At 38.5% G+C, this 22723-nt stretch overlaps 1 protein-coding gene across 1 annotated transcript; it reads right to left on the minus strand.

The window, feature by feature from the left end:
* Positions 1–1773: 1773 nt before the first annotated feature.
* Positions 1774–18817, minus strand: atxn1a (ataxin 1a). The gene is made up of 2 exons (XM_020530486.2): positions 18650–18817; positions 1774–3814 (listed from the first exon to the last, which is right to left on the minus strand). Exon 2 carries the CDS (start codon positions 3658–3660, stop codon positions 1774–1776), a length of 1887 nt encoding a protein of 628 aa, XP_020386075.2. The 5' UTR covers positions 3661–3814; positions 18650–18817.
* Between the last annotated feature and the right edge of the window lie 3906 nt (positions 18818–22723).

Below are 22723 nucleotides of genomic sequence, written 5' to 3' on the forward strand. Positions count from 1 at the left end.
CAACTGGCTTATGATTTATCTAATCACAGACATTTCGCAATCCTTCTAAGTTTGTAACTGTCTGTAATCTTAAATAAATTAAACTGGTTGTAATAATATTGCAACGTAAAATATACTGTGCTTAATTGGCATGGTAATCCTGTGCTTTCTGCTGACCTTTAGGTTCACAGGTCTTCACATAGTCTACAATCCTCATTCCTGGACAGTAGTTGTAGCCTGCCACAAGCAGCTGTTTGGAGCCACAAGTGCAAGCAGAAAAGACAAAAAAAAATTGAGAACAATCTGAGAAATACAGCAAATCTAGCATTAAAAAAAATCCTGGAGTATGTGGAATCCAGTATTCTATCTGCAGAGGTTAATTCCGAGTAAAATCAGGTTTTAGTCATCAAAGAGCTCACTGTTGAAGTAAGCAAAATGACATACTGGCTTTTTCCCTTTTATTGAAGGGCAAATGGTGTTATGAGGGTACATGCTATTGAAAACCTTGTTAAAGTTGCATTTTATGCCAAGACTACATTCATATCTAAAATAAGTTGTCAAAATTTCATTTCTGCTTACTCAGCACCAGAACTTCTGTGTTAGACAGTTTCAAAATCTGTCAAACATTATACTGTATAATTTTAAATAAGTACAGCAAATGCAGGAGATCTGAAATAAAAACAAAGTGCTGGAAAAACACACGTCTGGCACATCTGTGGAGACAGGAACAGAGTTAATATTGAGTCTAAAAATAACTCTTCACCAGAACTTTCAATTATGATGCCGACCAACCTTATTTATTTTCGATTGTATTTACTAGTATGCTCTTTAGTTCCCATGATTGTTCCATCTAAAGGTTCAGTAAATAGCTAGTGAAGCCCAATGAGTCAAAGTTGGGATCTGAACTTGTGTGCTACAAATGAAAGCCCAACTATCAACTCCCACAGATGGAGTGACTTCTGTGCCAACTAATTTTTACAGTATCAGTCATTGTATTTACCATGCTCAGGAATCGTACAACTCAACTTTAGTTGCCAATCTGGAGTTTTATGATTTGTTTCAAAAATAGGGAAGGGGTAGGGAGTACTAGTTCAAAATATCTAGGTAAATTGAGTGCAAAATCAGTCCAAAAATAATTTATTTTGAACATCTCAAGCCCTTGTTACAGAAAAGACAAGCAATTAGCTAGTTAGGCCAAATGAGAGCCTGTAATTATTTTACACAGTACACAGGTACCGCTGTCACGGAGCTCACTATTTAACCCCATGTTTTCTTTAAACTACATAATAATAGAACCTACATTATTGCTTTGCTGCAGTCCCAAATACAGGACCACAAAACAGGTGTCGATTATGTCAATGGGGAATATTTTTGATCTTGCCTTAAGACATCAGTGCTGTGGTATGTAATCTGTGGCAGCCTTTGGATCAATAATCTCAGTTTTCTTGGAACCACTAGTATGGTAACTGCATCAGTGAACGTTTGCTTCCACTTTGTACCTAACTAAAAAGGAAAGACATCGTATTCGCAGGATAGTAATACCTAATGATCAATGGCCCTTAAAGTTTAAATCACACAATCTTCCCTTCTGAAAAACCAATTTCTGAGTGATCATATCAGTGTGACCAGGCAACCATTGCACAACTTGCGCAGTGACATCCTTGTTAATATGTACATGCATCTCTGGACTTGACGTCCAATAGAATTAATGGAGAAATTTCAAAGCTTTGTTTTCTCAAATCTAGATGGTATTTAGTTTTGCTGATTCACCACCGAGAAATGGTGGATGAACACTCACAAAGGTGAACTGCTGTTCACCTTTACTCTCTGCAAAGAAACATACAATGCTTCAGTTGATCTGGTCATTCCTACCTGTGTTCTGTGTTCTCCAACTGCAAACTGCAGGAGAGCGAAGCTGGAGTTGTGACTGCCTTCAACACGCTCCACAGTACTGGAGTCAATCTTCAGGTTGCTGCTGATTTCAGCGCTTTGTATGAAGTCCTCTGTTTTCAAGTCTTCAACTCTTTTAAGTTCTCCATTAGCTAGCTGTATGATTGAACCTTTCATGAAGTATGGAGGCAGTTGATTAGAAGCTGCCACAGGAGAGTTCACTGACTGCACTAATGGTAGGTGTACTTGGGCCTGTACAACTGTCGGGTGATAAGTTGGCTGAGTAACAAGTGAGTCAGGATGATAATTCTCACTTTTGGGACTGGCTGTACTGACAAATGAATGAGGCAATGCAGCAAACTGAGAAGTAGTTGTTGCTATTGTAGATGTTATCCCTGATGCTTCAACTGCTGTACTGCATACAGGAATAAGGAGGGGTTGAGTGCCTGGGATTACAAAATGTTGTTGCAAGTTCCCATGGTAACTAAGTGCTTGCTGCTGACTGCTTATGTAACCAATAAGTGGCTGTTGAGAGCTAGGATACACGGCACTAGCAGGTAGTCCAATGGAGAGGTGCTCAGTGGGATTATGGGTAGTTTGAATTACAGAATGTGGAGAAAAGGCAGCTTTCCCATGATTTAAGTTAGTCTTATCATAGAGTGCCATAGGAGAACTGTCCCTGTCAATGGCCTGTTGAACCTCCAGATCCGTCGTAGACGTGTGGCTGTTGGGTATAATCATTACTGAGGCTCTAGGACCTAAAGATTCTTGTGCATTATAGTCAGCAGGACTTGGGTGAACAACCCTATGGGTCCCATGCCTTATTTCATAATGGCGAGAAACCGGTTTGTTTGCTGCTTTCTCCATGTTCATTTCTGCGCTGGGTGAGAGGTCATATTTCCTGCTTTTCTCAACTTCACCATTTGATACTTCCCTTCTCGGGATTAAATGTGGCCTGATGTCTTCAACTTTTCTGACGGATTCCCTTGATGCAACATGGTATCCAGTATCTGCGTATTGGAGAACAACCTGTGATGGGGTACTGACTGAGAGTGTATGTGGAATCAGAGAAGAGTGAGAGTGCAAATGTAGGGGAACTGTTGTAGGGGACAGGGGTCTAGTCACGTTTGGAGATGAACTTGAAATTTGCACATACTGGTTTTGAACGGTAGGTTGAGGTGGAGTTATCATTCTGTGAGGCCTAACTACCTGCTGTTCAACCTTATGCTGGGATGGGCTCCCCATACTGCCAAAGATTGTAGAGTAGGGTTCTAGATGGGAATACTGAGATGGAGTGGCGGAAGCATTTGAAGCTGTTGGGGAGATTAATGGGGAAGGGACAAATGCAGCAGGGCCAGCATATGGTCCACTATAAGGTGGCCCAACAAACTGGAAAGCAGCAGGCTGTAGTGGGGCATATTCTACTGGTGATGCAGAAGGTCCTGGCTGAGCCAGTGCTGAAGATGAATAAACAGCACGAAGATGTGTTACCCCTGGAGCTGATCTAACATTTCCAGGTGATGAATAGTCCACTGCAGTTGCTAGTGGTTTATACAGCGGTAAGCCAGTTTCCACTGGGGTTTCTGCTGCAACTTTGCCTTGTCCATACCTCATTCCCACACTGCTTTGGCTGCTAGCTACATTGGCGAGCCATGCCAAGTTTTCACTGCGACTGCTCTCACTCACAGTAGCTGTTGCACCTGCCTTCTCTGGCAAGGGCAGGTTGTTAACAGGAAACTCCCGCTTTTTGGGTGGTAAACATTCATTGCTGCGTTCCTGGTTTGATTTCATTTTTAAAAGACTTGCTTAGCGTCTTTTAGGCTTTGATTCTAATTTGATAACTTGGATGTCACATTTATTTTCTGGCAGTTCATCCCAAAATGATCCAAGAACAGCATGAGGCACCATTTCCTCCAGCTCGAATTCTTCTCAACCACTCTGGAATCTGAAATGTAAAGAAAGGTTCAAAACTTCACATTTACCAAACAAAACAATTCTAACTTACTAGAAAATATATAAATTAAAATCCTTGTGACATGAATAGCACAAATATCCTGATTACACTTTGCACCCTAATCAAAAGTATTTTAAAGTTTAAGCCAGCTCAGCTAAAATTAAACCACTATTTTCAATCCATCTCCTCCCTCTTCCTTCCATTTCCTCTCCCTCTCCCAAAATACTACCGGCAATATTTGAGGCAGATGACTACAACAGACTCACAATTAAAGTGTCACAGTGCATTACGCTTACTCCTCTCTGGAGTATTTCCTACCACTCATTCACAAAAATCAAATGTTGTTTATTAAATATTAGGTTGTTTGAAGATACAGACTTGATTCTGTAAAACTGTATAAAATCATTTACAGCCTGCCTAAAACAGAGACTGAACATGCATCAATGTTCTCGCATTTTAAATCCCAATATCATTATCATTTCCAAATTGCAGTTTGGAATTATTTGTGCAGTTATGAAGCAGTACTTGGGTATGCAAATTGTCACTTCAATAAAACATTGATATTTTCAACTTATTTCAATTAAATTTAAAGCAGAGTTTCAGCACTCAGGAAAATCAGAGACTTGATATTTTCCAAACTCACACTAATGTCCATTTGCTCAATACTAATGATGAATAAGAGGAAGACATAAATTGCACCAATATGGACTAAATAAAATAATTCTAACAAAATATAGATGGTTTTAACTGGTGTTGTACAATTAATAGAACTTCAGTAATTAATACAAACTGATACTTAGCTAAATTTAGCGCCAGATAAAGTCCTTTCATGCTGAGGCCAGTGATAACACAAAAATAGAGGCTGTAAATATCTGTTAATAATATTTACAAAGCCCAGTCTAAACTTATCATTTCAAATAACAGAAATGTTTTCCTTGCTGAATATTCACATTAAAATGACACTGTATACTCACTCACAGGATTTATGTTTTACAAAAATGAATTAGATACAGGTGTAACATACTCTAAGTTTAGTTCAAGCTATACTGAGAGGAACTAAAAGCCCTCTAAGACAAAGTTACACTAATATATGCATAAACAAAAATTTAAATAAAAGCATGACAAATCTGCTGCAGCTTGAAAATGTTGTCAGAAAAACTGTGTTCCAGTGTGATATTTGAGTTTAAGAATTAAACTCAAAAGACTTCAACCTGGATAATCCAAGAGAACCACTGGAAATGAAAACATTGGCCAACTGCAGTTATGGTGCACCCATGTTCCTGTTTGATGCAAGTCAACCTTCACCTTTGTGCACCAACGAGCACAATTAACATATAGGGTAATTTTCCAGAATTCAAGCTGCCTACTGGGGTCTTCGAAAAAAATCCAATTTTAAAATCAAATTACATTATTGTTGCCTGCAGCATAATGTCGGAAAGTCACCCATATTGTCCCCTGCGTCACGTACTGATGGACAAAAGAAGCTTCTTGGATCAGGAGATACTGAGAATACAGCTGATGATGCCCAAAGTGTTATTTTTACCACTAAACATTGTGAAGTCAGTCATACACACTTAGTAGTGAAAACAATTTCATTTACTCATTTCAGAAATATTTTGCTGATTAAACCCAAATTCTGATTACAAAAATTTGGTCTCACTTTTTAACCTTAAAATGTACAGACCTTTTCACTGTTGATTTCATCATTTTTTAAAACCCAAAACTCGAAGAAATAGAAAGAATACAGGAATCTTTGAATGTTAAACACATATGGAGTCTTGGAAGATTACTACCAGTGCAACAACTACCTCTGTATCCACTTCCTTTAATATCCTAGGATGCATCCTATTAATCCAGGGGATTTATCAGTCCTGAACCCCATTAGTTTCCCAAGCACTTCTTCTCTGGTGATAGTTATTGTATTTATTTCCTTTCCTCCTTTTGCTCCTTGATAATTTAGTAATTTTGGAACGTTATTAGAATGTTTTACTGTGAAGACTGATGCAAATTATTTGGTCAACTTCTCTGCTATTTTCTGATTCCCCAGCCTCATTTTCTAGGGGGCCTATGTTCAGTTTGGTTTCTCTGTTTTTAATATATCTAAAGAAACGCTTGCTGTCCATTTTGATATCACTTAAAAGTTTACACTCAAAGTCTATTCCATCTTTGTCATCTTTTTGTTGGTTTTTAAAACATGCCCAATCTTCTGGACACACAATACGGCCAAGATTAAAGATATTTTTTCTTTCAATTTGATGTTATCTTAACTTCCCTGGTTAACCATGGTTGCCTTATCCCCTTCCTAGAATCCTTCTTCCTCGAATCCTTCATCCTCACTGGGACACATCTTTGCTGTGAGGCATAAACTATTTTCTTAAACATCTGCCATTGTTCCTCAACTGTCTTTGCTGCTAACCTCCTTTCCCAGTCCACTCCAGGCAGCTCTGCCCTCAATCCTTGGTAGTTGCACTTACTGAAGCATATCTCAGTTGTTTCTGATCCAAGTTCCTCCCTCTCAATTCTACTACATTGTGGTAACTGTTTCTTAGGGGATCTTTTACTCTGATCTTGTTATTTTTTGAAATGTACTCGTGGGAAGTGCATGTAACTGGCTGGGCCAGCATTTAATGCCTATCCATGTTGCCCTTCATGAGGTAGTGAACTACCTTACTGAAACTCTGTAGTCCACGCGCTGTAGGTAGACCACAATGCCCAATGGGAGGGAATTCCAGGATTTTGACCTGGCATCACTGAAGGAATTATGATATATTTCTAAATCAGGATAGTGGGTGGCTTAGTGGGAATCTTGCTAGTGGTGTTCCCTTGTATCTGTTGCCTTTGTCCTTCTAGATGGAAGCAGTTGTGAATTTGTAACATGCTAAGGATCTTTGGTGAATTTCTGCACTGTAGATGGTACTCACTACTGCTCCTGAGCAACAATGGTGGAGGGACTGAATTGTTTTTACGGATGTGGTGCCAATCAAGCAGCTGCTTTGTCCGGGCTGGTGTCAAACCTCAAGAATCTTATTGAAGCTGCACTCATCCTTCCAAGTACTCCATTATACTACTGATTTATGCCCTTGAAATGGAGTACAGGCTTTGAGGAGTCAAGAGGTGAATTACTCGCTGCAGTATTCCTAGCCTCTGACCTACTTTTGTAACCACTGTACTGAAATGGCAAGTCCACTTAAGTCTCAGTCAATGATAACCCTTAGGATGTTGACAGCAGAGGATTCAGTGATGGTAAAGCCATTGAATGTCAAGGAGTGGAGGTTAGATTGTCTCTTACTGGAGAAGGTCATTTCCTGGCTTTTGCATGAATGTTACTTGCCACTTTTCAGTCCAAGTCTGTGTATCATTCAGGTCTTGTTGCATTTGGTCATGGACTGCTTCAGTATCTGCAGAGCTGCAAATGGTGCTACACATTTATTAATTATTTATTAAATTGATTGTTATTGAACTAATTTTTGTTAAACCTGTTTCATTACATATCACCAGATCCAAATAGCTTGATCCATAATTGGGTTCACAATGCATTGTTCTGGGAAACTGTCCTGAATATACTTTAGAATTCTTCCTCATGGCCACTTCTACCAATTTGACTATTCTAATCTACATGGAGTTTAAAGTCAACAATGAATAGTGTGCTACCTTTGTTACATGCTGTTATTAACTCTCGATTTATTTTCTGTCCCACCATATAGATGTTGGTAGGGTCCTATAATCTACTGCTACCAGCATCATCTTCCCCTTTCCCACCAGCCTGTTTGTCCCTCGCTAAAGTCCTGACTCTTGTTGTATCAGTTTAGCAAGCTACATTAGTATTTTGAAGGTAGAAAAACCAGTCTACTTAACATCTCTTTTTCTGAGCCTTGTTTCACCAAATGAAGTAAGCAATACTTCAAAATAAGAAAAATATTTATTTTTTGTCAGAGATGTGACATATAAGGCAAAGGGGACAGTGTGCAACTGGACTTGACGTAATTGGACTGCTGTGTTGTCTTGGTCATCACATTACTGGAAAGTTATTGGAAGGAATGCATACAGGCCAATTCTTAAATGTAAAGTTTCTTTTGAGAACGAAATACCATTGTCCTTGAAACTTTACTCTCTGGAAGAGAATGAGGAGTACTCAATAAGATATGTAAGATATCCATAGGAATGGAAAAATTAAAATACTGTTCTGTTCCTTTGTTGTCAATGGATTTCAGGAGCACAGAGTGTCAAAAGTACATACAAAGTTTGTTTTTTTTTACTAACCCAAGTAGACAGATGGGCCTTGATTTAACATCTTAGGTCAAAAGATAGCTCCTTCAATAGTGCAATACATCCTCACTATTGCACTAGACAGTTAGCCTTGGTTTTGCACTCAAACGCATTTTTGGCACAAGGGACCTTGATGAACTTAAGGTTAACCAAGATTAAGGGATCTCAGAAGCATAGCAAGGAATTTATTGGGACGTTTGGGTTAGATAGACCAATCATCCTATCCTCCTTGAATACTGCCACTTCTCTACGTTATTTTTGTTCTGTAATATGCAACATGCACAGTCACAAATAAGAGCTGACTCATTATCTCATGTAGCAATTCTACTACTTTGCCAGAATGAAAAAGGAGTACAAAGCTTTGAAGTTCACAACTGTTTCATATTGCATTATGCTGTTAGCAAATAGTAAGTGCCTTTAAAATAAAATTTCTGTTATTTGTGTTTTATTCTTTCATGAAATGAGGGAATTTCTGGCTTGGTCAGCATTTGTTGCCATTCCTAAATGCCTTTGACAAAGTGGTAATGAACCACCATCTTGAACTGATGAAGTCCACAGGGTGTAGGCAACCCACTGTGCTATTAGGAAGGGAGCTCCAGGGTTTTGACCCATTGACAGGTAGACAAATTCTTGCAAGTACACAAGGGCTAACTCCCCAGCTCTCCTCTGAAATTGTGCCATGGATCTTGTATATCCACCTGGGTAGACAGTTGGGCCTTGGTTTAGCATCTCAGTTGAAAGTCAGCTCCTTCAATAGTGCAATACACCCTCAGTACTGCTCTAGAGTCAGCCTTGGTTTTTGGATTCAAGCCCTCGAGTGAGTTCTGAATATACATCAATGGTCAATTGAACAATTCAAGTTGAATCTAGCTACAGTAGCACTTTGTTTTTTTATGACCAAGATTTCACAAGCTGACCCAATTCTGTGCCATTACACAGCCTATATAGCACATAAAATAAATACATTCTGATGACAGCACTAATGCTAAATAAAAATACACTTTAAATCTTACTGGCTGAGACCAAGAAATTTCACAATAATTTTAATTTTGGTTCTTTGAGATGCTTGTTAACCTTTCATCAAAAAAATGAATTACATCAAACTTTAAAGAACAAATCATTAACACATTACTAATGAAGCACATTTTTGAAACAATCTTTATTTAAGGAGTTAACAAAGGTGGTTGATAAGAGTTGTGCTTCTTATGAAACCTACAAAGAATTTAGCAAGGTTTTTGGCAATATCCAATATAGCAGATTGTTTCGAAAAGAGATCATGGAACTCAATGGAAAGTGGCAAGTTTCTCAGTAGTACTGGGGCCTTTGGTTTTCATAATATGAATGATTTAGACTCAAAGGTATGGGGAGTGGTTGGCAAGTTGGTAAATGATAGAAATATTGTTTGTGGCTGCTAGTAAGGGAGAAAGCCTTGACCGCAGCAAAGTATCTATGGGCCAATAAGGTGGGCAGAAAACTGACAAATTTAATACAATCCAGAGAAATCTCAGGCAAAGCATTTAGAAAGGGCAAACAGAAAAGATGGATACACACAAAATGCGAGGTGCAGTGGAACAGAGGGACTTGGGATACATATCCTCAAAACCTTGAAGACAGCAGATGGCTAAGATGGCATATAGGCTACTTTCTTTATTAGCTAGGACGTAGATTCTAAGACAAAGGAGATTAAACTAGAAATGTATAAAATACTAGGTTGACTAGTTCTGGTAAACATATTACTGTACAGAAGACAGACATGAGAATTTTTTAGGAACAGTGAATTTTAGCTAAAAGATTAGATGTTAGAAGTTTAGGAGAAGAATTATTTGAGGTGTACTAAATTATAAAGGGCCTAGATAAGACAGATATGAAGAGCCTACGTCCATTTGTACAAATGTTGCTAACTGTGGTCACAGCTTTAAAATAATTGGCAGAAGGATTAAAGGGAAGTCAAAGAGATTTTCTTTTTATGCAGAAGGTGATGGGGTCTGGGACTCATTAAAAGAAAGGCTAAAGAAGCAGAAATCTTTAGCATTATTAAAAAAAAAATATTTGAAGAGCAGAAACCCATAGTCTGATGATCAAGAGCTGGATTGTAGAATTATGCTGGAGAGCTCTTTGTTGCCTATCACAGGTATGATGGATCATGTGGCCTCTTGTTGTGTTGTAATTTTTCTTACATATAATGTATTTGTTATAAGGTTTTGTTTCAATATCAATCAAGTGAGTGGTGCTGAAGGTTCTGATAATATAGATGGATAATTTTTCTGTTCAATCTGTGGACAGTTAATGTGCATAGCACACTGCAGCCTGCAACTGCTTCCTTATTCTCATTATGGCCAAACTTGTGTTAGAACAAATACTGAAAATGTGTTGTAAAACCCTGTCAAAATTACAAATATGAGGGAAACCAGAAGCTCAATTAAAAGAATATAGAAATGTCAGTGATAAAAGCTGCTGGTAGAGTATTCAAAGGGAATTGGCAAGTCATTCAACTGTTACCACAAATACATGCTGATACGTTATGTACATAGATTGTGGTCTGTGCCATTGCTTGTACCACAATCTTGAGGGTTCTGGTGACTACATAAACAGTCGAAACTTTGCTTGCATGATACAGGATATCACTGACAATTCCTAATTGTTTAGTTTGTTGTAATGCATGCCAAGCCAGCTGCTGTGCAATATATAGAGCATTTATTGTGAGGATATGTCGTCACTTCACGATGGGCATTCAATAATTACAGCAGTAGAACTCACGACTCATTCACCAAAGCAGGAATTCTATCGTGTGACTGACACCACGGATAATTCAGAGTGAATTTCATTATGTACTACTGGAAACTTTTAACAACACTGCATAGTCAATAGAAACCATTGGAAGTACACATTCGCTGGTACAGTACTTGTGAGGTTTGAAACATGATATATGGTAACGATGAAGGTGGACTTGTGTAACTGTTACAATAAAAGCAACAAACAAAAATAGATGTTAAAGTCAGCAATTACAAATCTACCTTCTCCACTCATCTCCTGAAAATGGCACCTTATATTAGTATATAGATCTCTTGAAAATAGCAATTCTCTACTACCTTGCTTCACGTGCAAATAACTGTTGACAGACTTTACATACGAAGCGGCTATCAGAGCTGAAATGGATTCTATCTGTACTCTTCAGTGAGGGACACAGAATCACAATTAAGAGAAGCATCTCAAGCTCTCTCAGAAATTTTCTCTTTTCTTCCTCCAAGTGTACCGAGGACAACAGAGATTCATTTCACAGCTTTCCCAATTGAGATCAGCTAACCTAACAATAAACACAAGACCATGGCTGTAAAACTCATCATTATATCTTACAACTATATTAAGTTACACTGAGCAAAGTGGAAAGGGATTGAAGTTGGCGTGGCTTGGGAAGGAATGAAGCAGTAATAATGCTCAAAGTCATTATTGATCACAGTCATAAAGACAAGATGATGCACAATTAGTTCTCTGTGCTATAAGAAATCTCAGCATTCATTAGCTAATAAGTGACCTAAGCAGCCCATGTCCAAATGCAGCAAGACCTGGACAACATCCAGGTTTAGGCTGACAAGTCATAAGTTTTTATATTTGCACCATACAAGTGCCAGGCAAAGGCCATCTCCAACAAAAGAGAGCATTGGACCATCACCCCTTGACATTAAATGGCACTACCATTGCTGAATATCCCACGATTAACATCTTGCGAATTACCATTGAGCAGAATTGAACCAGACCAACCATCCCCAACAATGACTCAGTAACTAATACTGACAGAGCTGGCTGGGTTCTAAAAGACGTAGTTGATAGACTGCATCTGCGATAGATAGTGATGGAACAGACAAGAGGACAAAACCTACTTAACCCCATCCTTACCGATCCACCTGTCATAGATGCATTTGTTTGTGAAAATATAAAAGAGTGACTACTGTAGACCCATTGGAGCTGAAGTCCTGTTTTTGTGCTGTGTGGCACTCTTATTGTATTAAATGTGATAAATTTCAATAATTTTGTTTCATATAAAACTAGGAATCTACAAAGTGTTGCTTGCTATCAGAGCAAAATTGATTTCAACCAAAATCCTGGATAACCCTAGTCTACCATCATCATCAAGCTGGGGGATCAATTCAAGTTCAATGAAGAATTTCAGAAGAGAACTAGAATTGCCAAAAATTGAACTGTCAACCTGAAGAAGATACAACTCAAGACTACTTGAATGTTACATAGCAAAACCAGGACAAGTGCTCACAACAAAAAAGACAAATCCAACCGAGCCAATTACTAGACTAACAATCATCAGAGTGATGTAATGGGACTTCAACAATACTACCAAACATTATTTGCACAACGAACTGCTTGCAGATGTACAATTTTGGTTCCACCACGGTTGCTCAGCTCCAGACCTGATTACATCCTTGGTCTAAATATGGAAAGAGCTGAACTCAAGATCAGACAGGAGAGTGACAGCCCTTGACCTTAAGACAGCATCTGAAATTTGGCATCAAGGAATTCATGCAGAGTAAGTCAATAGGAATCAGGAAGAAAACTCTCCACTGGCTGAAATCATACCTAGCATAAAGCAAGATGTTTGTGATTAATGAAGGCCAATCATCTCAGTATCAGGACATCACTGCAGAAAGTCCTAGCACCAACCATTTTCTGTTATTTCATCAATAATCTTACTGCCATCGTGAAGTCAGGAGTGGATATGTTCACTGATGAATGCACTACATTCAGCTCTCCTCAGATACTGGAGCACTCATATACAGTCATAGAGTTGTACAGCTTGGAAACCGACCCTTTGGTCCAACTCGTTCGTGCCAACTAGATATCCTGAATTAATCTAGTCCTATTTGCCAGCATTTGGCCCATATCCCTCTAAATCCTTCCTATTCATATATCCATTCAGATGCCTTTTAAATGTTGTAATTGTATCAGCGTCAACCTCTTCCACTTTTAGCTCATTCCATACACACACCACCTTCTCCCTGGATTTCATATGATCTAATCCTGCTAACCAGTCTACCATGAGGAACCTTGCTGAACACCTTGCTCAAGTCCATATAAACAACGCTCATCCCTCAATCCTCTTCATTACTTCTTCAAAAACCTCAATAAAGTTAGTGAGATACAATTTCCTATGCACAAAGCCATGTTGACTATCCCCAATCAGTCTTGCCTCTTTCCAAATACATGAAATTCCTGTCCCTCAGAATCCCTCTCAACAATCTACCTGCCAATGACATCAGGCTCTCCAGTCTATAGTTCCCTGGCTTTTCCTTACCACCTTTCTTAAATAATGGCACCACATTAGCCAACCTCCTGTCTTCTGGCACCTCCTCCGTGATTGCAGTAAAATCTGGACAAAATTTAGTAATGGAGTGATAAAGGGCAAATGACATATGCATCACACAAGTGCGAGGCAGTTAACATCCCAACTATTCCCCCGTGACGTTCAATAGCATTACCATTGCAGAAACCCTCACTATCAAAACCCCAGGAATTACCATTGACCAGAAACTAAACTGTCCACATATAACTATGTCCACAACTGTCCATACAAGAGCAAGTCAGAGACTGAGAATTCTGCAGAAACTAATTTCTTGAATCCCCAAAGCCTGCCCACCATCGACAAAGCACAAGTTGGATGTTGATAAAATACTCTTCAGTTACCTGGATAAACGTGACTCCAACAACACTAGCACTCCACGTACCATCTTAAACATTCACTCCTACTATTAATACACCAACCTCACTGCAATATATGCTAACATTCCACTTACTTTCCTAATTTCATGCTAGAACAGCATGCAGCTTTCCTGTGATTCATGGATGAGGACACCCAAGATCCCTTTGTATTGCAGCATTCTGAACTCTCCCACTAGTGAGATAAAATTGTTTTCTATGCTTCCTGCAGGTGTGGACAATCTTGCGTTTTCCCACATTATACTCCTATTAAATTTTTGCTGACTCACATAATCTAATGATTCTTTTTGCAAACTTTTGTACACTCCTTACACTCACCTCCCTATCATTGTATCGTCAGCAAATACTGTCTCTGTCCCTTCACTCTCAAGTAGTAACACAGACAAGTAATGAGCTAATGTTTAAAAAAAAAGCAAGCCAAAATTCAAATTGTAACAGGTGAAATTGGTCTTCACCAGTAGTGAAGAACAAGCTCATAGCAACTCAGTAGCCAGTTTTGCACACTGCTCAATTATCTTTACTTCATTTTCAATGGATCAGAAAATTATGCGCAGTGGAAAAGAGGTTGCTGATCCACTGTGTGTCCACTAGTGGCAAAGGCCACTTTCACTTCTAATATCTCGAAGCAGACACATTGTCAAACTGCGGCACTCACCATGACTGCAATGACGCTTATGAGTAGCTCTTACTGACTCAATTTACAGGAATTAAGTTTCATGCACTCTCTACCCAGATGTGTGCTTGTTTAATTGTTGCACTGAAACATTTTACATGTTAATAAATGTAATTTTAAAGCTAACAGGCTAAACTCTCAGCTGAATTCCACCCTTAAAATTCAATTAGACAATTAGTGTTTTGACGTTATCTACAGTAAAAAGATTATGCATTTAATTTAAAAACTACTGCTACATTGAGACGTTTGAGGAAGAGTGCCATAAACATTGATTTGTCCAAATGGAGATTAAAAGCAACCCAATGAGACTCTGTTAGAAACAGTAAACTGGCAACACCACAAATTAAAATTATCTTAAGTCAAATTTAAACAAAAAAAAGCCTTGAACCAGTGTACAACAGTTAACAGGCACATATTTTTGAGATAATAATAGGTTGATTGGTCAACTGTCAACATTATATTATAAGGTGATTGTTGGGAGAGGGGAAAAAATGAAAAGCCTCTTTTTTCGTCTGAATGAATTTATCATCGTGATTTGTGGGATTGAATTAGTTTTCAATAATATTGACTTGATCAAGCAAATGAGAAATTAATTACATTCTGTTGGATTTTGGTGGTTTATAAAACATATTCTGTCAGGAAGAATATGGCCCAAGTCAGAAATAAGGTTCTGGGTTAATGGTCTTTTGGTTGGTTTTATAGACTAGGCTAACAAGTGACAAAATACGTAACTTAAAGTATGCAACACACCTATGTATATTAGTTTGCATGGTTATGATGAGTTTTAACTTGATTTTAGTCATCAACAGTTGTTACAGAATCACACATGGTTCTACTAGTCAAAGTATATTAATAGGCTTTGGAGAGTACTTGGATGTGTCAATCGGGACATTTGCAATGATAGTTAATCACTTGATGCTATATACTCAAGCCAATGCACAAATTGCCAAACCAGTGCCATATTATCTTAGTACAGACTATGAAGTAAGAAAGAGGCACAACAAATAAAAAAGATGTGGCTGACATTTTATGGAACAAATCAGAGGATAGTAGTAAATGTGATCTGTAGATCATCAATTTTTAAGAAACCTACTAGAAATTGGACATGAACTGTTTAGCCAACCTGAGATTAATTACGTGTTGTTCACGAATTTGCAAGACAATGAAGTTCAGGTGCCTCCAATAATGTATGGTAGTTGTCACTGGCAAACGTTAATATATGATAATTCTTAGTGCTTCAGAAGACCCAAGACAGAAGAATAACCTTAGTCAACAGAACAAAAGACATCTGGCAATGCAGCCAGGAATAGGAGATGGTGCCCCAAAGTTGACCGAATGAAAACCACTGCTTTCATTGACTATAATTTCTTCTGCATTTGCAATGATCAACTCAATTTTTGTAAAGTTTGTGAAAACGTACTTGCACCTGGAATGGGTTCCGCAACTAATCAAGACTAGCAAACTGTTAAATTGTCTCTGTCAACTGAGTCATAGTGTATTTCAGTACAGAAAAAGAGATCTTTCAGCTCGTTATATCCATGCTGGTCATCAAGCACCTAGCTACTCTAATCCCATTTCCCAGCATTTGGCCCATAGCTTTTTATGCAAAGGCACTTTAAGTGCTCATTTAAATGCTTAAACATTTTTGTTAACGAACCAATTTCTGAATGGCAGCCAGTGACTAGTGGAGTACTACAGGGATCAGTGCTTGGACCCCAGCCTTTCACAACACATATTAATGATTTAAATGAAGCAACTACATATAATATCTCCAAGTTTGCAGTTGACACAGTGCTGGGTGGGTGGATGACCTGTGAGGAAGATGCAGAGGTGCTTCAGTGTGATTTGGACAAGTTAAGTGAGTGGGCAACTGCATTGCAGATGAAGTCTAATGTGGATAAATGTGGATCTATCATTGTAATTGACTGAGTCTTACATATAACACTAACATAAAAATCTTAATTTATATTGCTTGTTTCTGGATTATTTTTGAATGGGCAAATTTATAACAGACTTTTCTTGACTAAGTAACTTTTATCGTGTTACTTTCCTTAATTGTACTGGAAATTTTTAAGTTTATATCACAATTAATGGACAATTTAGATATACCTGCCTGACCACATGCTTTTTGAATATAGCAAAAAGCACTAATTAAGATAGCTCAACTGCTAGTTTGTACATTTCCCCACTCAGACTGCTATTTCAACTACTGATCATGCATGAGTGGAATACATCTATTGTAGATTGTTGCTCCTTTGAAAAAATATTTCAATATTATGCTTCCTTTAAAACACGCAAGCATTTTTTTTTAAAAACCATGTTCATTTTTTATTTCTTGGCGGTTTTCCCATTGTGCTTTGCATATCCATAGTACAGAACCCATCAAACAAAGATGACGACAGAGGCCAGCTACCCTAGCTCATCCAAACAAATGTATAGCTTACTCCAGTAGACAGAGTTCTACAGCACAGGGCATAAATCAAGTTCAAAACTACGGCAAGCCAGAGGAACCTTAAGAATGATGAGAAATTTGCTGAAACTTTATGGTTTGACTGAGTTTTTGGTCACTTCCTCTAATTTATCCTTACGTTGCTCAGTGTAACACTTTGACAAAATAAAAACAAATCTGATCCTGTGAAGTGCCATGAGATGTTTACTTTGTTAAGGTGCTATATAAATAGAAATAATTAATGTTGAAAGTTAGTGAGTAAGTCCAAGCTGAGATTTGGTATGAAGTGAAAACTGGACCCAAGGAACAATGCTGGGATAACTTCTGATTGCAAGTTACATCAATAATTTGAATTCTAAAATCAATGCAAATTGATCATTTTTGTGAAGAAAATTCTATGAATTATAAATTTTATTGGTTGCTAACAGCTCCAATTTGATGTTAAATCTAAATCTTGGCAAAAAAAAAGTTGATTCAAGAATAATAGTTGGAGCAAATTCACGTCAGTGTATGGGATGTGCTTTGAAATGTATCTGACTGCCATCTTATAAGGCAGAACATCTGAAAACAGTATTTATACACAATAACATCTATATCTATAGTTTAGACATATCCAGCCTATCTGGAGATGAAATTACACTTTCTGGATCACATACTTTATTAAATGATATCAACAAAATCAGTTCATTTCATTAGCAGATACTCAAAATGTACCAGACTTGCACCTTACTCCTACTTCAGCTTCAGCAACAACATCCAACAATCTTTGGTCTGTCCAGACATCGCCAGCACTTTGATATTGAGATTCTTCATCAAGTCCTTTCCAATACGGAAGGACTATAAGTAAAAGTAAGAATAGGAAAACAAGTGATCAAACATGAGGATAGAATGGTTGGATTCGAAATTTATTGCTTGGGCTTTTCTGCAACGCATGATGTGCAGGATACGACAGCAGGCTGTGAATGAGTATATATCTGACACCAGAAAAGCTGTATCACTATACTGTAGACAACCAGGTCTGGGAGCTGAATCATGCTGTCTGCGCTTTAGTGAATGAAGCTGTATGGATGGGGTCTCTTAGTAAATGCTTTCTCAGAATATTAGGCCTGTTCTTATTGTCGATGCCAGGAGCTGGGCTTCAGCCCCATTAGTGGGGAGTACAGGAGAGTGTTGACAGGTCTGTATTCAAAAACAACATGACCAGGTTCCCAGCAGATATGATACAGTCATACTGGGGCTTCTCAGCATTACTATCAACAGTAAAAAGAGTATTTCACTTTTCTACAAACAATACTATGAGATATCATAAGCAGGTAGATGTAGATAAATGTTCAGGAGACGGTAACAACATGATTTCAAGATCTCAGTAAATTCATTTTAAAGAACCAATTACGAGGTGCGGATTTGATTCTTATACAGAGGTTCAAAATTTATAAGGAATAGAAAAATCTTAAAGTTTCAGTTGACACTGATGATCTTGTACTAAATTTCAAATTTTTTTTAAACTCACCAACATGTTACCCAAATCATTTTCAGTAACTGAACAGTTGGGAGATTTGAACTGGGAAGAAACTTCTTTAGGTAAAACATCATCAATATATTACAAAGAAGCACTATATCCTTTTTGTTAGAAACATTCAATTCAAAATGCAATAAGTTCACCCAACAAGCCCCTCTTAAACCAGTCAAATTTTACATTACTGTGTTGACTTACCTAACCTCAGATGTAGTGGTTATAGAGGGCACCACAACTAATTGCCCCATATTTGGTCGAGAGCTCAGAGATAGGTGTGTAATAACATTTCTCAACAGGATGATAAGAAAATCTCTCTGCTGGTGGTTCTCCATTTTGCCCAGCAGCATCAACCAATCATTTGGCAGCAGTGGCTCAGTGGTTGGCACTGGTGCCTCACAGCACCAGGGACCTGGGTTCAATTCCATCCTTGGGCGATTGTCGGCGTGGGTTTCCTCTGGGTGCGCTGATTTCCTCCCATAGTCCAAAGAGGTGCAGGTTAGCCTTGCTAAATTGTCCAAAGTGTCCAGGGATGTGCAGGGCAGATTGGTTAGAGGTGGGAAATACAGAGTTTCAGGGATAGGTTAGGGGGATGGATCTGTTTGGGATGTTCAATGTGGACTTGACAGGCCGAATGTCCTGCTTCTACGCTTTAGGGATTCTATGAATTGACTGACTTTGTAAGGAAGCACGTACTTTTCCTTCTGGACTATAAACTGGAAAATGGAAATTATTAGCTAAAGTGAGTAGACTTTTGCAAGCGAAAGATTAAGTGGGAACGTGGAGAACACATTGGCGAAATAGGATTATGCTACTTTTCGGAGAAGTGAGGTGAATACTGGAACAAAAACAAGGAACAAAAACAAACTTGCTGGAAAAGTTCAGCAGGTCTGGCAGCATCTGTGGAGGAGAAAACAGAGTTAACATTTCGGGTCCAGTGACCGTTCCTCAGAACTACTCAGAAATACAGTGAATACTATATACAGCAGAGTGGGACCAGGAATCTTTGCCTAACAACAGCCTTCAGTTTGATTTAACTGCTGTTTGTTACAAACCTGTCAGTGCAGTACATGCAGATGGGAGGTGATGGCCTAGTGGTACTATTGCCAGACTACATTCTGGAGACCTGGGTTCAAATCCCACCAATAATCTGAATTGGGGGAGTGATCAGTTAATTAGCTAGTGAAAAATCAGCCAAATTAGTTCAGTTGGGTGGGAGTTAGTTTGAAGATCTAAAGATTCTTGGTTTAATCCTGGGTTGCAGCAGAGTAGACTGTGCACTCAGATATCCAGAAGCCCGCAAACAAGAAGCATCTCTCATCATCTCTCTTTGTGAGGGAAAAAAGTCAAAACTTGAAGAGTCTGAAAAGTGAGAACTCAAAGACCTACTCAATTAGCTATTGAATCGAATTATTGCTAGAATCAAAAGAACTGAAGAAAAGAACTAAGAGAAGTAACTCTTTTGACTTTGATCTATAGAACACGTTTTCCTAATCTATATCCTCCAACTAGAATATTTATGTTAAACTTCCTGCTCATCTGTCTTATTTGTGGCTGAATTTGTATGAATTTGAGGTATTAAAGGGTGAAGCTTAAGTCACATATAAGTAAATTAATAATCCTTTTCTTATAAAGGACAAAAAGTGCTGGAGAAACTCTGCAGGTCTGGCAGCATCTTGGGAGAAGGCAGAGTCAGAGGCAATGTTTCAGGAGCAGTGAGCCTTCATTAGAAGTGACACTGTGACCCACACAACTGGCAGAGACTGAAAACCAAATCTCCTGCTGTTGTGTTGAGATGCTGCTCTCTCTCTTTCTATTCTGATGGCAGCAGCAGCAGTGGCTCAAGACCTCATTGCTTTGTACATATGCCTTAACTGTCAAACAGTTACAACAGTCTATGCACAATGCACTGCAGAGATCAGAAGGGTGGATGGTTTATACTCAGGCCAACTGCGCCATCCACTGGCAAGCAAGGGCAAGCTGGGCAGTCATGGTGCTCTTTCAAAAAGGGCTGCAAGAACTAACAGGTTTTGTACAGTAAAAGTCAAAATCTTGCAGATGTATGCATATATTAGCAAGTGAAGAAAGAAAGAACGCTGTTTTATTGTAGCAACGTTATTATCTACTGCCAAAGCAGTTCTTTTACATTATGGCATAATTTCCTGAAATTCAGTACTCATGTAGACGGTTTTAGTATGAACGTGAAACACATTAAAGATGGACACTCTGAAGATCCACCTAGAAATAGTCAGAGTACGTCCTGAGAACTTTAATTTTACTGAAGGTTAGGTTGTAAATTTCGATGTGCACAAGTGATATAACCAATTATGCTAACCAGAGTAACCTAGAGTTATGCTAATCACAACACATCTCACTGTTTTTAAATTTAATGTGTGAAGCCTTCAAAAAAATGTTTTCTCATTTCTCTTAAAACTGCCCTTCAAACATAATCATCTCATGCTTGTTCTACAAATCACATCTTATTTTGGATTTGGGTCTAGTTGTGCATGAAGTCCAAACCAGGCGCGAGTAAAGCAAGATACTAATTCAGCAGTCGATTTATGCAAGTGAACAAATCATTATTCTTTGCTCGCCTACACTCTGTGACTAAGCTGATGCTATTTCAGTGAGCTTCAATGGTTTGAATAATACTCATAGCCACACAAGTCTTTACAAAATACAGTAGATTGGTCTTTACTCACTATGACACTTGCTTTCAATATGAATCTGGCACAATTTCTATGGAATGTGTTTCTGATAGACACAGTGCGATGCCAAGTAAGTGGTACATTAAATGTATATAACTTTCAGACAGAGAATATTCAATTAACCAATTTTTTAAAAAAGCCTCACATTTATTTCAGTGCAAGGTCACATCAGGCTATAAGCATTATCCTGACAGCTCTGGTGGGGCAATGGTAGTTTTCACCTCTGAACCAGGAAGCCTGGGTTCAAGTCCTACCAGGTCCTGAAATGTGCAATAACATTTCTGAACAGGCTGATTAGGAAATGTTTATAATATTAGCGAAGTGACAGGAAACAAATACTGGCGAATGGTGGTTTGGGGGCTCATGTGGTGCAATGGTAGTGTCCCTGCCTCAGGAGGCCTGAGCTCAAGGCCCACTCGCTCCAGAAATGTCTGGACAGGTTGATTAAAAATATCTATTTGTGCTGTCCCAATGTCTCCCAAATTTTTTCTACTGCTACCCCACTTCAAATGTATGAAAATTGTTGTGATACTTCTGTAAGAGAAGCGGAAGGGAACCTATGACAGCAGAGGCAATGGAGAGGGAATCTGTGAGGGGAAGGGAAGGAGGTGCAGATACATGACAGTCAATACAGTCACTGAGTTTATAACTTCAAAAGTTTCACTCAAGATGCCAATTGGGATCCCCACCCTCAGTTTGTGAAATCCTACACCTGCCTGCATAGTTCCAGCTGTGTTAATGCTATAAAAAAATGGTCTTCACAAATAAAATCACACTGGGTTAAAATACTTTGGTCAGCCTTCACAGTATCTCCTTCTTTGGATGTAATCTTTTCCTCGTCATGCATCATGAATACAAGTTTTTGTTTAATTTGAAAGTATTCATTTAGTTTACTCGAATGTTCTCAGTGAACTGCAACCTACTTCACCCCACTCCCTCACAACCATCTCCATCCTGCTCCTTGGAAACCACCATAAATGCTGGTAGTGATTCATTTGAAATTGTATAGACACAGTACAACTTCGTCTCTCTCCCTGCCTGAGAGATTTTTTTTAAAAACTAAATTAAAAAGCCATTCAGTGATTTACCTTAGCAAAAATGTCATTAGTGCACAAATTCAGGAAATGAGATGACAAGTAAAAGTAGAATTAGGCAGTTTTGCTACATGGCTTGTTTTTATTACTTGAACAGAAAAACAAGCTCGAATTCTGCAATGCAAACATGGGCAATTGAGTTACCATTTTGCACCAAAGTCCTTACAGTCCCTTCACTAAAAGTTTTCTCTGACAACATGAGTGCTGGAGACTACCACAAAGTACTAATAACTCAACTAATGTTGGTCTTGCAACTTGCCAAATATGGGGCTTCAATCAGCATGTCAAACAAAAGTGCTGGAAAAGCTCAGCAGGTCTGGCAGCATCTGTGGAGGAGAAAACAGAGTTAACTTTTCGGGTCCGGCAATCCTTCCCCATAACCCTTCCTCAGTTCTGAGGAAGGGTCACCGGACCCGAAACGTTAATTCTGTTTTCTCCTCCACAGATGCTGCCAGACCTGCTGAGCTTTTCCA

This window comes from Rhincodon typus, chromosome 2 (genome assembly GCF_021869965.1).
Source record: "Rhincodon typus isolate 14 chromosome 2, sRhiTyp1.1, whole genome shotgun sequence".
Taxonomy (NCBI): Eukaryota; Metazoa; Chordata; class Chondrichthyes; order Orectolobiformes; family Rhincodontidae; genus Rhincodon; species Rhincodon typus.

Bases quoted from the DNA above. Each gene is read 5' to 3' on its own strand.
- atxn1a (XM_020530486.2), bottom strand. From the start codon at position 3,660: ATGAAATCAAACCAGGAACGCAGCAATGAATGTTTACCACCCAAAAAG.